Source organism: Vidua macroura, chromosome 2 (genome assembly GCF_024509145.1).
Source record: "Vidua macroura isolate BioBank_ID:100142 chromosome 2, ASM2450914v1, whole genome shotgun sequence".
Taxonomy (NCBI): Eukaryota; Metazoa; Chordata; class Aves; order Passeriformes; family Viduidae; genus Vidua; species Vidua macroura.
This window is the reverse complement of record NC_071572.1, coordinates 92,972,889-92,987,218: the sequence shown is the minus strand read 5'-3', so window position 1 is coordinate 92,987,218 and position 14,330 is coordinate 92,972,889. Positions and strand designations below refer to the sequence as shown.

The following is a 14,330-nucleotide window of genomic DNA, read 5'->3' as shown; positions in this document are numbered from 1 at the left end:
CAGCTATGCCGGACCCAGAGAGCGAAATCTCTTCCTGGCAGTGCTGGGTTAATGGTTAGACTTCATTATATTAGAGGTCTTATCCAACCTACGCAGCTTTATGATTCTATTAATGAGAGACCAGCTGGTGGCTAACAAATGTTGCTTTTACACACGCTGACAAGCCGAGAGCCCACGGAAGGGGAGCAGCTATAACACCTCTAACCTCAGCTAAGTCAGCTGAGAGCGGGGCGCACGGCAGCACGGGGCAGCAGCACGCCGCGGGTTCCTCTTCGGCCAGGCAAGGCCACCTGGCCCCTGCGCAGGCTGAGCTCCAGGCCGGGGTCGCGGTGCTAAACGAGGCCAGCGACGCCGCTGATCACGCAGATCCTCGTTGTGTAAGCAGCCCGAACACGCCGCGGGCCCGGGGAGCGCTGAGCGGCGGCGTGAGGCGCGGTGCTGAAATCGCCAAGGTGCCGATGTGTCCTGACCTCTGGCAGCAGCCCCGCGCGTCCCCGGCACGGGGACAAGCACAGCGGCGGTGACACCCGCGGGCACGGGGACCCCGCTCCGCCGCCGGGCCCGGCCCCGCCCGCCGCAGCGCCCCGCCCGCGGGCCGAGACAGGGACGCCGCGCCGAGATGGCGGCACCCGGCCTCGTCCTGTCGGCGGCCACGGCCGGGGGGGCGGTGACGGCGCGGCGGGGGACACTCCTCCGCTGAGGGACACGGCCGCCCCCGTCCCGCCTCCCGGTGTCACGACACTGCGGGACGGGGCCGGTGCGCAGGGGACAGCCCGGCGGGGCGGGGCGGAGCGGGAGCGCAGCCGGGACCGCTGCGCTCCGGGACGGGGGCCGGCGGAGCGTGTCCCCCGTGCATGGGGCTGTCAGCCTGCCAGCTGCTGCTCGCGGTTTCGCTTTCACCTCGTGAGCGCTTGCCATTTGTTTTCTGGCGCAGGGTTTGAAGCCCAGACCCAGAAATGAGGAAGGTTCTGTGCGTGGAGCCCGTCATTTTCATCTACATTTTTGCGTCTTCCCTGACGAGCCCGCTAGTGCAGCAGTTCATCTACCGGCGCCTGTGGGAGCAGGAGTACAACTCTACTTTCGTGAGCGACAGCAATGTCAGTCACTGCGAGCAGAATAAGAGCAGCCCGGCTTATATCAAACAGAAGGCAAGTGGCGGGGGAGGAATAATAATTGTAAATAAATCTGCAGCCAGGAGGTGCTGCCTCAGTATTACCTCCTATTTTATAACCTTAACCTTTAATTCTCCGGAAAGCTGTAGTTTTACAGCAGGTTACAACCTGCTCTCACTTCAATGTCTCCTCACTCTAATGTTATGCTGTAGGTAGTGATAGTGCTTTAAAGACAAAGATTTGTCTCCAGGAAGATACTGAGACAAATTCGTATTTTAGCGGGTCTTGAAAATCGCCTGAGAGAATGGGGACCAAATTAGCATTGGGCTGGCATTACAGCGGGTACAACTGGAGGTGGAGGCTCCTCCTCCCACACCATTGTGCGTGTTGTGTTTGTGAGCCACCCGTTGTCTCTCTGGCTTCTACTGTTCTTTGTAACCATGTGAAGTTTAGCAAATGCCCTGTAATTTTGAAGAACAGCATCTAGCTTAAAATACATGTATTTCAGAGGAATTACAAGAAAAAGGAACAGGGGAAATTAATTTCTTCTTGTGGTTTTAAAATGTGGGAAAAATTTAACTGATCTTTGCATGATCAAATACAGTTGATGGTTTGCCATTCAGAGTACTAGTCTGCCTTGTTGGAATACAAGGATGTCAAAATGACAAGATCCCATGGTCAGTTACATTTTTAGCACTTTTCCATAGTTCAGTGTGCTGAATAGTTAGTTATTGACTGGTACCTCTTCCATTGCACTTCCAGTGCAGTTTTAATGCTACACTTAAGCAAAGCTAGCTGTGAGCTGCCAGCAGAAGAGATGGTAATTCTCCATTTCCCTTCCCCCTCTCAACCCATGCGTTGTATCTCGCAGTTCTGCAGTTACAGGTTATGGTTTGGATTTGAGAGGGTCACTGATTCAACAGAAAGCTCATCTCTTGTTTGGGGGGTGTTGCTTTTTGAATGTTGTTTTATTTTCTGAAGCAATACACTGCTCTGGCACACTCAGTGGCCACATGATTTCTGTGTCTAATGTGGGAATAGCAGAGGGAACATGTTTTCAGAAGAGGTGCAATAGAACCATATTTGTCAACAACAACTGGCAGTTGGGTTGGATAAAGTGAAAGATGAAACCACTCTAGGGTCAGAAAAGTAAATGATTCACCATATAAATTACACAGAAGCTGGGGTTACAGAAACAGTCAGCTGTCAGTCCCCTACACTGCTGAAAAGGTGGCTCTTGAAAATTTTTGCTCACATCCCATATCTGAATCTCTGATGTGCTGCATATGTGCAAGACTGAACGCCTGAGCTTATCTGCCTCATTTGTCATGTATAAAAGGAGATTGTTAATGGTACATGCTTCCAGTGAAGGTGATCAAAGAAATAATTCAGGACTTTTAGTGTGGCATATGTTCTTTGTCATGTGACAGAAGCTGATCTTAGTAGGAAAAATGTGAAAAGGTCAATAGAATTGTGGTCCAATATGGTTTCTGGGCTGACCCATGGAGGTAATTACTAGTTATTGTCAGAGTAATGCTTGTATGTTACTCCCAAAAAAGTGTTTTTTTAGTATTAGCACCCCATTTGATGCTGTGTCTGGCCATTTTCTCTAAGCATACAATTCTAATTGCAGAGCCCATCAAGAAATCAACATTTCAAATACATCTTTGCATTTTGCAACCCCCTCAAATTCAACCTGATTTTCAAATTGCCATCACCTCTATGGTTCAAGATATAAGATTTCATATTTCTTTTCTCAAAACACTGAAGTAGAGTGCTTAATTTCAGCTGAAGATAGCATCTCTGATGTGATGACATATCCACACTTTACAGGTCTTTTGTTTACAAATTATAGTTAATTTGATATTTGAGAACATGAGTCCTTCAAGACAGCAGTTGAATAATGGCCAAGAGAACTTCGTTTCCCGTTCCTGCCAAATTTCTGTTCCCTGCATTTCAGTGACTGCCAGTAGGGCATGAGCTTTTGAACAATTACACTCTTGTCTGGATGCCTTGCTGCATTTTTATACCACACTAGTTACCATAGTGTAACAATGTAAGTGCTCAAAACATGCATTAATTTAAGTGCAAATGGGCCCCTTTGCTGAGTAATGGTCCTGTGTATGGGCCAAAGAGAAGATCCAGTTACTTAATTCCAAACCCTTTTGCAGGGAAGTGTGAAGTTGGTGTTCCGGATTTTCCAAGACCTTCCTAACCTAAACCTAACTGAATTAGGTTTATAGATGTTGTAACTATTGCTGTAAGGCCCTGTTTGGCATTAATGTTTAAAAGAACATCTCTCTTTAACAGTTAATTTAGTGTAAGTCCTTATGTTCTAAGAATGAAGAAGCTTTATACTAATCTCAGCTATTTCAAAGCAAAATGTAAAAGGAAATTGAAGACAAAAATCACTTGGAGCCTGCATAAAAAGTAGAATATAATTCAAAATGGTTAGTCTTTACAGAATTTAGATTAATTATTTTTTACAAATTGAAAAAAATAGTCATAATAAAGTGAGTTTGAAGGTAATTTGAATATAAACTGAAGCATTCTGATCACTGACTTGGATAATCCTTTTCTAATATCTCAGAGCTATATTATTAATCATTAAACATTATTTACCCCATTCCATTGATTTATTATCTAATCCATTAATTTCCCCTTGCTACTCAGTAATATTTTATCTTATGAGCCTGTGAGTTTATCATGTCCTTTATATTATTCAATCTTAGGTTCTGCACTTCTCTCATAATTTAATTCTTTTATATGTTACTTGCTTCTTTATTTTCATTCTTTTAATTTTGAAATAGGTGATTGAAATATCTATTTCTGTCCACTGTGAGTAATTTTTCAGAGTAGAGTGAGTTTGCAGATTAAAAAGCTAAACCTTTCTCTTTAAATATATATAGTTCCAGTGATTATTTAATGGAGTTATGAGATTTTAAAGCAGGTGCAGGTTTGACCTATCATTTTCTATATTCTTTTCCTTTGGCTTTATAAAACCATAGAGTGAGCAGTTGCACGCCTTACACTCTAAATGGATTTTTCCTGTACTTATGTCTGTAGTCTTCGTTTAGGGAGACATCAAGTTTTTTATCTCAGCAAGTTCACGGTCATGTGTGGTACCTGGATGTATAGCCATGTTTTGTGTGTTGCACAACTTCTTCCAAAACAAGGACACCAAAAACCCAAGTTTTTGGTTTTTCATTTTTTCAGTTGTATACTTCATTATGGTCTGGCAATAAACTTTGTATTATGTGGTTAATGTGGGTTGAGATGATACATATTAACATTTAATTTTATTTTTAACATAGTAGCATTTTTTTGATGCTCATGGCTTTGAACAAAGAATCAATGTCTGCAACTATATAGCGTTCTTTTTGTCAGCAGCAGAGGAGTTAAAGATCAGAATAACGTTTTCCATCTCAGTTTGTTCAGACTTCATGGTTTTGACCTTTCCAGGGTGACAGCACTGCTGGCCAGTGGACAGGATGTCATGAATACTAAGGCAGTCAGACACCATAAGGGAAGGGAGCAAAAGACTTTGAGGTGCTAAGGATCTTAAAGGCTTTCCCTGAGAACCTCAGAATTAGTTGAATTTTGCTCTTGTAATAAAACCTGGTATCTTGTAAGCAAAGGAAGAAATTGAATGAGAAACTCATGGTCTCTGCCTGTAAATATAAATATGAATTTACAAAGCATTCAACAGCTTTTAAAATTGCCCAAAGTATATTCCTGTAAGTTCAAGGGGTTTTTCCATCATTTTGGATGCTACTCAGTCAGGATTATGTTAGCTACAGATGAGATGCCTGAAACATGGAGTATAGATGGCTTGAATACAGGCTGAAAATGGTGTGGGCAGATATGCAGAAGTGTACCTGTTGCTGATTGAAGAGCACAATGCCTGCCCAAGACAGTGTTATGCCTCAGAAAACTCCAAGACTTTCAGCAAGACTTACTCTCTGCATTTGAAACTTTATCTTAGCTAGTATAAAGGGTTTGTATGAATAAAGTTGCTTCCTTTTCCCCTGCTGTCTGATCAGGTGGTTGTCTTTGAAAGGACTGTTGTGGCTGCTCTCGTCAGGTCTGTATCTATGCATTAGAAACAAGATCTGAATTAGCTTGCTGAGTGTCCTTTAGCATCTGGCTTCATAACAATTTTAATTTTTTTTTATTAAATGTTCTTTTTTTCTGCAGCCATTCATGCTCTGTTAAATGGTTGGTTTTCAGTCACATTTTATTTTTATACTTCTGCTAAAAAGGACTCTGAAATTTTCCTCCTAATTGGTGTTTACAGTTTATTTTTATAGTGTTAGCTGCTGTTCCTTATGTGAATACCTGCTGTGATGTATCTGTAGAGACATCACTGATTTGGACAATTTCTGAACCCAGAGCTTTACAGTGTTTGCAAAATCCATTAATTCATATACCTGTGAGTCAGTACAATATTTAAATCTGTACTTCACATTTTTGGTTATTACTGTTTTTTGTAATAGTATTAGTAAGATTGTACAGTGGGACATCAGAATAAATTTGATCTGTTTACTTGCATAGTGTGCTCTAGTCCATTAATTGTTCCTTGTAACCCCCTCAGTAGAATTATTTGGGAGGAAAAATGATCTCCTGTGAGGAGGGAACATGGGGTGTTTTCCTTAATCAATGACTGGCTTACTACTGATTTCTGATTACAATAGCCCAGTGCCCTCTTACCGTACCCTGTATTGAAGGAGATACTTGCAATTAAAGATACTTACAGCTCTTGCAAGTGCATGTTCAAAATGATTGTTCTCTTGTCTGCACTGAAACTCCTCAGTCAACAGTACTAGTAAGACTGTGTCTTAAGCTCTAGGTTTTGGATTAAAATGTAACAGGGAATGTTTGAGGAATACTGAAGATCAAATTAAGAAAGACTGAATAAGCAATGTATTTTATTATAGCCTAGTATATCAAAATGTCATATAATCTTATAAAACTACATTGCATGTATTATGTTTCATAATAGTATAATTAATAATTGATAAACATGTGCAGTGATATTTATTATATTGCATGTTAATAATTATGTGTGTAATATTGTGACAGATTTTTTTTCCCAATGTATTATAGTATTTATAATTATTTTTATTTTCTCTTTGCAGGAAGTTCAAGAAAAAGCCTCTGTTTTTAATATGCAGTTGGACTTAACTAGAGCCATTCCCAGCCTTATAGTTGCCTTTGTCATTGTAGCTAATGGGGATCGCCAGGGACACAAAAGGTCTTTAGTTTTACCATCAATGGGAGCTTTGATTTCTGGTATTAGCTTGACTGCAATATCATATTTTTCCTTGTCACTCTCTGTCCTATTTGCAGTCGCATTTATTACTGGACTGTTTGGGAGTATAGCAACTTTCCTTGGAGGAGGCTTTGCTTACATAGCAGAGGAGTGCCATGATGAGAAGCAGAAAACAACACGAATAGCTGTAGTGGATTTGATTTTTGGAGTTGTATCTGGATTGGCAGGACTGTCATCTGGCTACTTTCTAAGAGGAATAGGCTTTCCATGGACATTTGTGATATCATCTCTGCTCCATGTCATTAATATCATCTATATTGTATTTTTTCTGGAAGATACCGTAGGCATATCTCAATTCCAGCATGAAGCACCAGTATCCTGGAAAGAACTTCTTAGGGAGACGTTTTCTGGAGTGTACATGCTTTTTCAAACTGCCCCTTACAAAAAGAGAATTTTAATAATTGTGTTACTTTTTACATTTATGACTTACTTGTTTACTGCGCTGGGTGGCAGTTCACTTTTTACACTGTATGAACTGGATGAGCCGCTCTGCTGGAATGAAGTATACATTGGATATGGAGCAGCTGCATCCACTTCCATCTCGCTGACCAGCTTTTTAGGAGTTTACTTATTTTCCAAATGTCTCAAAGACATTTATATTGTCTTTATTGGGATGTTTTCTTACATTGGAGGAATGATCATGGCTGCCTTTGCCAAAACTACTCTGCTCATGTTTTTAGGTGAGTTCAGAATCAGTTTTTCCATGGTCAACAATGTATATGAAAATACTGCTGTGTTATCTGTAGTGAATGCAGTTGTTGGATATTGAACATGCCACCTTGAAAGGGTCATGGAGAGGTAAAATATAAATGGTTGATCAGACTGATCTAGGATTTGATTAAAAGATGAACTGTGTGGAGAAACAATGGAATTACCTGCTTATGGTTTTAGTGCCATAGAAATATATTTGATTTATTAATTTCTCTGTTCTTGAGAATTTTGTCTCAGTGCACATCTAGTCTGACTTTTCTGTTGCCTTTTACTGTTTGGGGAACTAAGTGTTCAAAAGTATATGACTAATGCAGTTGCAATATATTTGTAAATTCCTGGATTTTAATTACTTCAATGTCTCATGGCTGCTTTACAGTGAGAGTGCCATCTTTGTTCTGCTTTATGCCTGTTCCTGTTCTCCGATCCATGCTGTCAAAAGTGGTTCTCCCTGGTGAACAGGGTAAGTAGAATTGTTTTTAAACAATAAAATAATATGGTGCTTCAGAACAGAGATGCACAAAGATTACCTTTAAACAAACAGATCTGTATTGGTACTTTAAGATTGTTTTTCTTTCAAGTTCTGTATAATATGAGCCTGTGTCTTGACATTAATGGTTGCTGGTTCTGAATTAAATATAAACAAGACTGTGTTAAAAACTACTGCAAGTTTCAACTTTCAAACAAAATAGTTCTTAAATTAAAGACAATGAGAAACTTGAAGCAGAAGAATGCCCATTACAAATGTGATTTCACAAGGGCTTCTACATTCACAAGATTTTGGCATGCAGAGAAAGATATGTTTCTGTTATTTAGTCAATTTCGCACTTACTAATTTAAAAAGGTAAGCAGTAGGTGGTCAATTTTCATAGCACTTGGAAACAATTAGACTGGTATCCTCAGCTATGGAGCAGGAATCCAACTTCAGGCCTGTGGCTTCTAAACATGTCCCAAGAAATATAACATAATACTTCTCAAAGTCCTTTCCTTTTGGAACACAGAAAAAAGCATGCCAGGCCTCAAAATATGGCTCTAATATCCCATATTTTGCTTTTGGGGAGTGTGTATTTTCTAGATTTTGGGAAATATATACTTTCTAGAAACATTTTCCTGAGTTGCTTTGTTTTATTTTTTAAAAGATTAATCTTTATACACTAAAACAAAGATCTCTTTGTGCTAGCTGTGCTAAAATGCACCTCTGGTATTGAGTTTCTTGGCATTCTTCAGGGCTTTGGCTACTCAAGTAGCTTGATGCAGCCATCAGGTTGCCTCTTGTCATCATTTTCTGCTTATCTAGTGTGATATTGGTTATGGTTCTGTGACTATGAATGCAGCTTGGGAAAATGTGTTCAACAAGACGCTTATGGGATAGACTGCCACCCCAAAGGGTAGTTCAGTCCAAAAAATGTTGTTTGTTTCTTTTCAAAAATGAGAAGGCAGTGGTTTTAAGCTGAACCAGCAGTCCTTGTTGAATCAGTCTTTTCCCCATATAAGAGTGAAGGTTAGAGAAGGAAGGAACAAGAAAGGGAAAAGTAAGAATGAAGAAGAGAACTGGAAGGGGTAAAGGATGGAGATGTGCACAACATGGGTTAGCGAGGATGAACAGGTTAAACTTGATGTGATAAGCAAATGCAAGGAAGTAGGCATGGTGACAGAATAATAGTAAAGAAAAATAGTTTCCATCAACAAAATGTGTTGTTTATTTGTTGGTTTTTTGTTCATTTAAAAGAACTGGCATTTTGTAGGAGTTGCCACAGAAGACACTTTCATAGCAAAGTATGATTGTCTAGTGCTTCTAACTTGCATACCTGCAAAAATACTGTCAACAGATATATCTTTTGAACCACGTTTAAAAACTGCAGTACTTTGAAGAGATTTTGTTTTGTTTGTAATTTGCCCATTTATTTTTGGCAGGTGCTGTGTTTGCTTGCATTGCCTGCTTAGAAGTTGTGACCGGCACAATGTCAATTTCAATTTTTAACATTCTCTATGCAACTACTGTTGCATGGTTTTCAGGCTTTAGCTTTCTCCTATCAGCAGGCCTTTGTCTAATTCCACTGTCTGTCCTGTGGTAAGTACGGATCAGGAGGATTCTTCTGACTGCCTTTGCCAGTAATTTCTATTTTGACATGAATTGAAGCTGAATAGTTTAGTGTAGTAGTTCTCAAACTTTCCTATCTGCTAGGGTGCTGTAGTGGCTCTAGCTTCACGGCTTTTCCCTGATCCAGCTACCTTCCCCCAAACTGAAGCCTATCCTGAATGTACTGCCAGTGGGATACACCATTCCCTTGACTGCACGTGTAACTTCCCTTGGTTTGAGACCTTTACATGGTCTTTCTTCCAGGAAAGCCTTTCCTACAGATCATGTGAAAGGCATGAACTTAATTTTGCAATCTGAGCTCTTCTAGATGCTAATGAGGGTTATAAATGTGACAGTCACCCACTGGGTTTAATGGAAAGCTATCTGTCCTGGTCTTTGGTCATGGGTACCTTGTGACCCAGTGTCATTAAAATCTGTAAAAGATTTGAAAGCCCAAAAGAATAAAGTTCTAAACATGTTTTAAAAAATAGGACTCTATAGCAGTTGTGTCTAATCATATCTAGTGACCATCTAGTAATATGGACAGTGAAATTGCATTAATGAGTACTCATAAAGCAAAGATCACTTTACATTATTTCCAGTATAAATTCTTTATAGGATGCTGAAACAAAAATCTAAATGACAGAAGAGTCAATTTTCATTAGATAGATTTACAGATGGGGGAAAAAATGTTTTTCTTAAGAGGGTGGCACTCTGGCTGGAGACTTGTGTATTTTTTCCTAATACTTAGACTTCACCTCGGTCACCTTTTATCTCTGCATCAGCTGCATTTTAAGATTTAAATAAGCAGTGGTAATGCTGTAGATTTAGAACATTTCACAAAATTTCAAGTCTATTCTTGCTTCATTGTAATTATTTACACAGTCTTTACAGAGAAGCTATACTAATGGTAATTTAAGGTAGTGATGGGTCTTAGACCTGAGGGAATTGAAGCAAAGGGGTCTTGCATGTGAGTAGAATACTTTCCAGTAAAGTAGTAAAATAATTGAGAAATTCAGTTACATTAACAAAGGCACAGTAAGTACTTGTTCTATTAAATGTTATCTTTAGTTTAGTTCAGTGTAAGCTGACAAAGTGTCTATTAAGAGAGCAACCTCTACTGCAGAAAAGGAAACATATTTATCATCAATCAGCCCATCTTGCTTGTACTGTAGTACATCATCACCATAAATTTCTGAAAGTTATATTTCTTTACCTTCTGTCATTAATTTCAGATATCTGACCCTTTGAATACCCTTTCTCGGCACCTTTCTTTTTAGAGTGTCATGCAGCTGGACAGCAGAAAACGTAGCTGTTCCAGTCTGTAACAGGCAGAGTAGTTTAGTACTGTGCTCAAATGCAGTAATAATATTGTCTGACTTTTGTAATTAGGGCAAATAGTGTCACTGCTTTCGTTTACTAAGACACATTTGTGCCACAGAAGATGGCTGCAGAGAGCTGTCCTGTGTGTTTGTTGGTACTGAACCAGCATGCTCTACTGAATTATCTCAGCTAAAGATACCTGTCTTATCTTTGTCTTACAGCTGGCTTCTGTGCACAAGCTGGAATGGGGAGGACTTGGCTCTGCTGGTACCTGAAGAAGTATCCAGCTTAGAGAGTGCTGATAGTTGAACAAAGGATCCACATACTCGGGATTTCTAATCTGACATGCAGTGGCAGAGATAGTTATGTCACACAGAAACCACAGAGATAACACAACAGAATCTCCAACTGGCCCTGCAGAAATAAGCACTAAATTGGTACCACTCAATACCCAGTCTCTTTTTGGCACTTGACTAAAGCTAACTCTTAATTATGGAAATAGGCTGATAATTGAGATTAATGCTGCTTCAGCATGAAGGAAAGAATAAGGTAGGATGATACTTTTCCCACTTACCCTTTCTCAAGTTTGATAATGTCTGATGTGGATTGTGATATATCTTGTATAACTCTAACTTGGGTGACAAAGATAAGCTTAGCAACCCAGAGGACACTGGCAATTCTGCTGAAGCCATTGCAGCTTGTGCCAGCTGAGGATGTGGTCCACTGTGTACATCTTGAACGGCCTGTCTTAACAGTGAAGCCCTCAAACTGTCTAAAATTACTCAACTAAAAAATGGGTTTTTTTCAGAAAGCAAACTGGAGACAGTACTTAGACCTGCCATAAGTACACTTACTGTTCTGCAGCTAGCAGAGTGTTTGTGTAAGTTTAACATAACATGTGTGGATCTTGCCTGTGACTTAGTTCTTGAAATGGATTTTCACACAGAACTGTCAGAAAATTTCCATCTTGCAGAGTGTGAAGTTCAGCCTAAACCTACATTTTGCAGAGGCCATATTGCACATTTATCATTTTCCATACATTAAGGACTCCGTACAGACATGTTTTGTCCCAGAGATACTTCTTGTTTTGTAGTTAAGTTGGTACTTAGCTTAAACGTTTCTTTTAGTGAAAAGCTGTGATAGCACTTCTTATCTGTAGATCTTTATTTTTTTAACAACCCTGAAATGAGGTGTCAAAATCAGAATCATTAATCTAGTAATTTTGCAACAAATGCAGCATAATTTATGAACATTTGAACAGCACTTCTAATCTTCAAAGCACTTTACAAATGCTATTCAAATGTCCTTCCATAACAGATACTATCCTCTCAGTTGCATAGAGAGAAATTAACAGAGAGGACAAGTGACATGCCCAGCGCTCCAGTGCAAACTGGTAAGACTGCCAAACCTAGGAATCAGTTTCAGCACTGACTCCTCACCTTTTTCCTTAAGATCTTTAAGTAGAAATTATCCTGAGTATTTGGTTCTGAAATGCACAGCACAGCAGAAGTGAGAGTATAACACCATGTTAAGGACCACTCCCATCTGCTGATTTTGTTGAGTTTGACAGCTAATACTGTTCTGATCTCTCAAAGTTGTGTGTGACTCTTTTCCCCCAAAACAGATTAGGTATAAAAAGCAAAACAACGTAAAGTTTTTGCCATTTAGAGAATGAAACCTCTAGAAAAGCAACTACAATGACTTCACATGCACACAGCATAGGATAAAAATGCAGACAGGCATAGCATGTGCTGTATAATTGATGAGCTGCTTACAGCCACTGATACCCATCCTATGAACAGAGACTCCTGCAGAACTTCCCAGTAGTACTCCACCAAAAACCAGTAATACCAAATCATGATGATACTTTTATAGATCCTTTGTAACTGAATGATTGCATTCTTTCCAAGTTATGTATCATGATAACAGAGAAGCCTGGAAGAAGGTTCAAATAAGTTAAAGGGAGAGCTTACAATATTCACGAGACCACTATCTGCTCAGCACAGGTGAAAACAGGGTCATTTATCCAGGCCAGAGGGAATGTACTAACATCTCTAGCCAGCTCTTACACTTCTGTCCTGAACTCCCAAGACTGATGTTGGCAATTAAAGATCATTAGCTTTCTCTCAGTAGTTTAGACAAGAGCCAGAAAATAAAACTGCTTAATGCCTTTGAGGTGCCCAAGCCACTGCCAACTTATTGGTAACATGAGCCGAGTTCTACAATAACCAGTGGGTCCAAAACATAATGAGTACTTGTAGAGAGATTAAGAAAACACTGATGTAAAGGATTTTAGCACAAACATTACATTGTCTTCCTTGCCTCTTCATTATGCAGTTATGTAAGGCTTTATGAAATTAACTATTTCACACAAAACTGCTTGGAAATAAAAAAACAAATGCAGAAGGGGCATTTACCTTCACTTGCTCTTCTTCAGTGCACACCTCTTCTAGTACTTGGAAGCTCACAACAAAGCAAGCCACTTCCACAGTGGTGCTGTGTCAGTCAGTCCAACTGAGGACAAGCCCATACACCTCAGGAATGGCTTTGTTATGATTTAACTGCACAAAGTACGTGCTGTTTGCAGAGTGTTTCTGGTAGATGGAGCATTTAGAACTGGCTATAAATTTAGGCCAAAACACATGGAGGATATGAACTGTGTTTTTAAAATGCCTCGCACAGTGCAAGCTGAGGAACCAAGTACTAATATGCATCAGATTATTAAAGCAAAACCTTCTAAGTTTATAATAATTTCTTTATTTGTATATAAATACAAATTATTTTGACATAATAATAATAAAGTTTGGGTTTTTTAACTCTGTTGCATGTGTAGTTCTTGTGCTTTTAAATTTTGTTTTGACAAATGGCCAAGGGCATGACTTATAGAGGATTGTTGGCGTCAACAGGAGCAGCACTATGGTATCATCTATTTTTTATGGTCATAACACAAACAGCAGAACAGGAAAATGTGCTTTTGCTTCCCTCCTGCACCTGGGGGGAGAAAAGGATGCTGCCCAGAACACTGGCACTAAGAGGAGGTGGGGAGTTGCACAGTAGGGACATCACTGCCACCTGCAAGAAGTCATGGTGGGGGCTTGTGTTGCACCTGCCAGAGCAGCGGAGCTGGAAGTGCCTTTGTCCCCTTACCAGGCCAGATCTGTCGCAGCTCCTGTGCCCAGCATACCCCATTTAGCTGCCTCTCTGGGTTGCTCCATGCAGCACCTGCTTTACAAAATGAGGCTTCTACAAAATGGGAAGAATGGGCTGGGGCAGGAAGCCCAGTCCACAGCCCAACCCCCTTAGCACTGAGAAAATGTAACCCTTTACCTCAAAAGCTTTTTGCCTCAGTCCTGCTTGACTCCCATTTCTCTACTAACAGCATAAATTCTCACATGGGCCTCTTACACATACTGTTTGCTTTCCAGCCTGGCTAACCCCTAGGATTAGCTTCCTTACAGACATAATGAACAATGCAACTTCCTGGCTCTGAATATGGCTTGATCTCACCCAAGATTATTACAAAGTATACTAATAATTGAACAAAACCACCTCAAAACCACCTAGAAATTGCATGCAGCCTCCTAATCTGCTTCTGGTTTTACACTGCACTAATGAGAAACTCTAGTAAATTACTTGTTTTCATGTAGTTTTTTGCTCAGATGCAACAGCATCCATCTTTCAGCCAACACTAGGAAAGGCCAATCAGCTCAATACACTGAAGTGGGGAGCTGAAAGGTATCAATGTCCAATAGTTGGATGGCTCCGCTTTCTTGAA

General features: G+C 40.1%; 1 protein-coding gene across 2 annotated transcripts; it reads left to right on the top strand.

The window, feature by feature from the left end:
- Positions 1-413: 413 nt before the first annotated feature.
- Positions 414-13,371, top strand: SLC46A3 (solute carrier family 46 member 3). Of its 2 annotated transcripts, XM_054003407.1 has the most exons (6): positions 414-452; positions 935-1,148; positions 6,251-7,124; positions 7,532-7,615; positions 9,067-9,223; positions 10,777-13,371. In XM_054003407.1, the coding sequence occupies exons 2-6, from the start codon at positions 957-959 to the stop codon at positions 10,862-10,864; spliced, it is 1,395 nt and encodes a 464-aa protein (XP_053859382.1). In that variant the 5' UTR covers positions 414-452; positions 935-956; the 3' UTR covers positions 10,865-13,371. The 2 variants fall into 2 exon arrangements, with proteins under 2 accessions (XP_053859382.1, XP_053859389.1); XM_054003414.1 differs by lacking the exons at positions 414-452; positions 9,067-9,223 and having other exon boundaries at positions 884-1,148.
- The last annotated feature ends 959 nt before the right edge of the window (positions 13,372-14,330 follow it).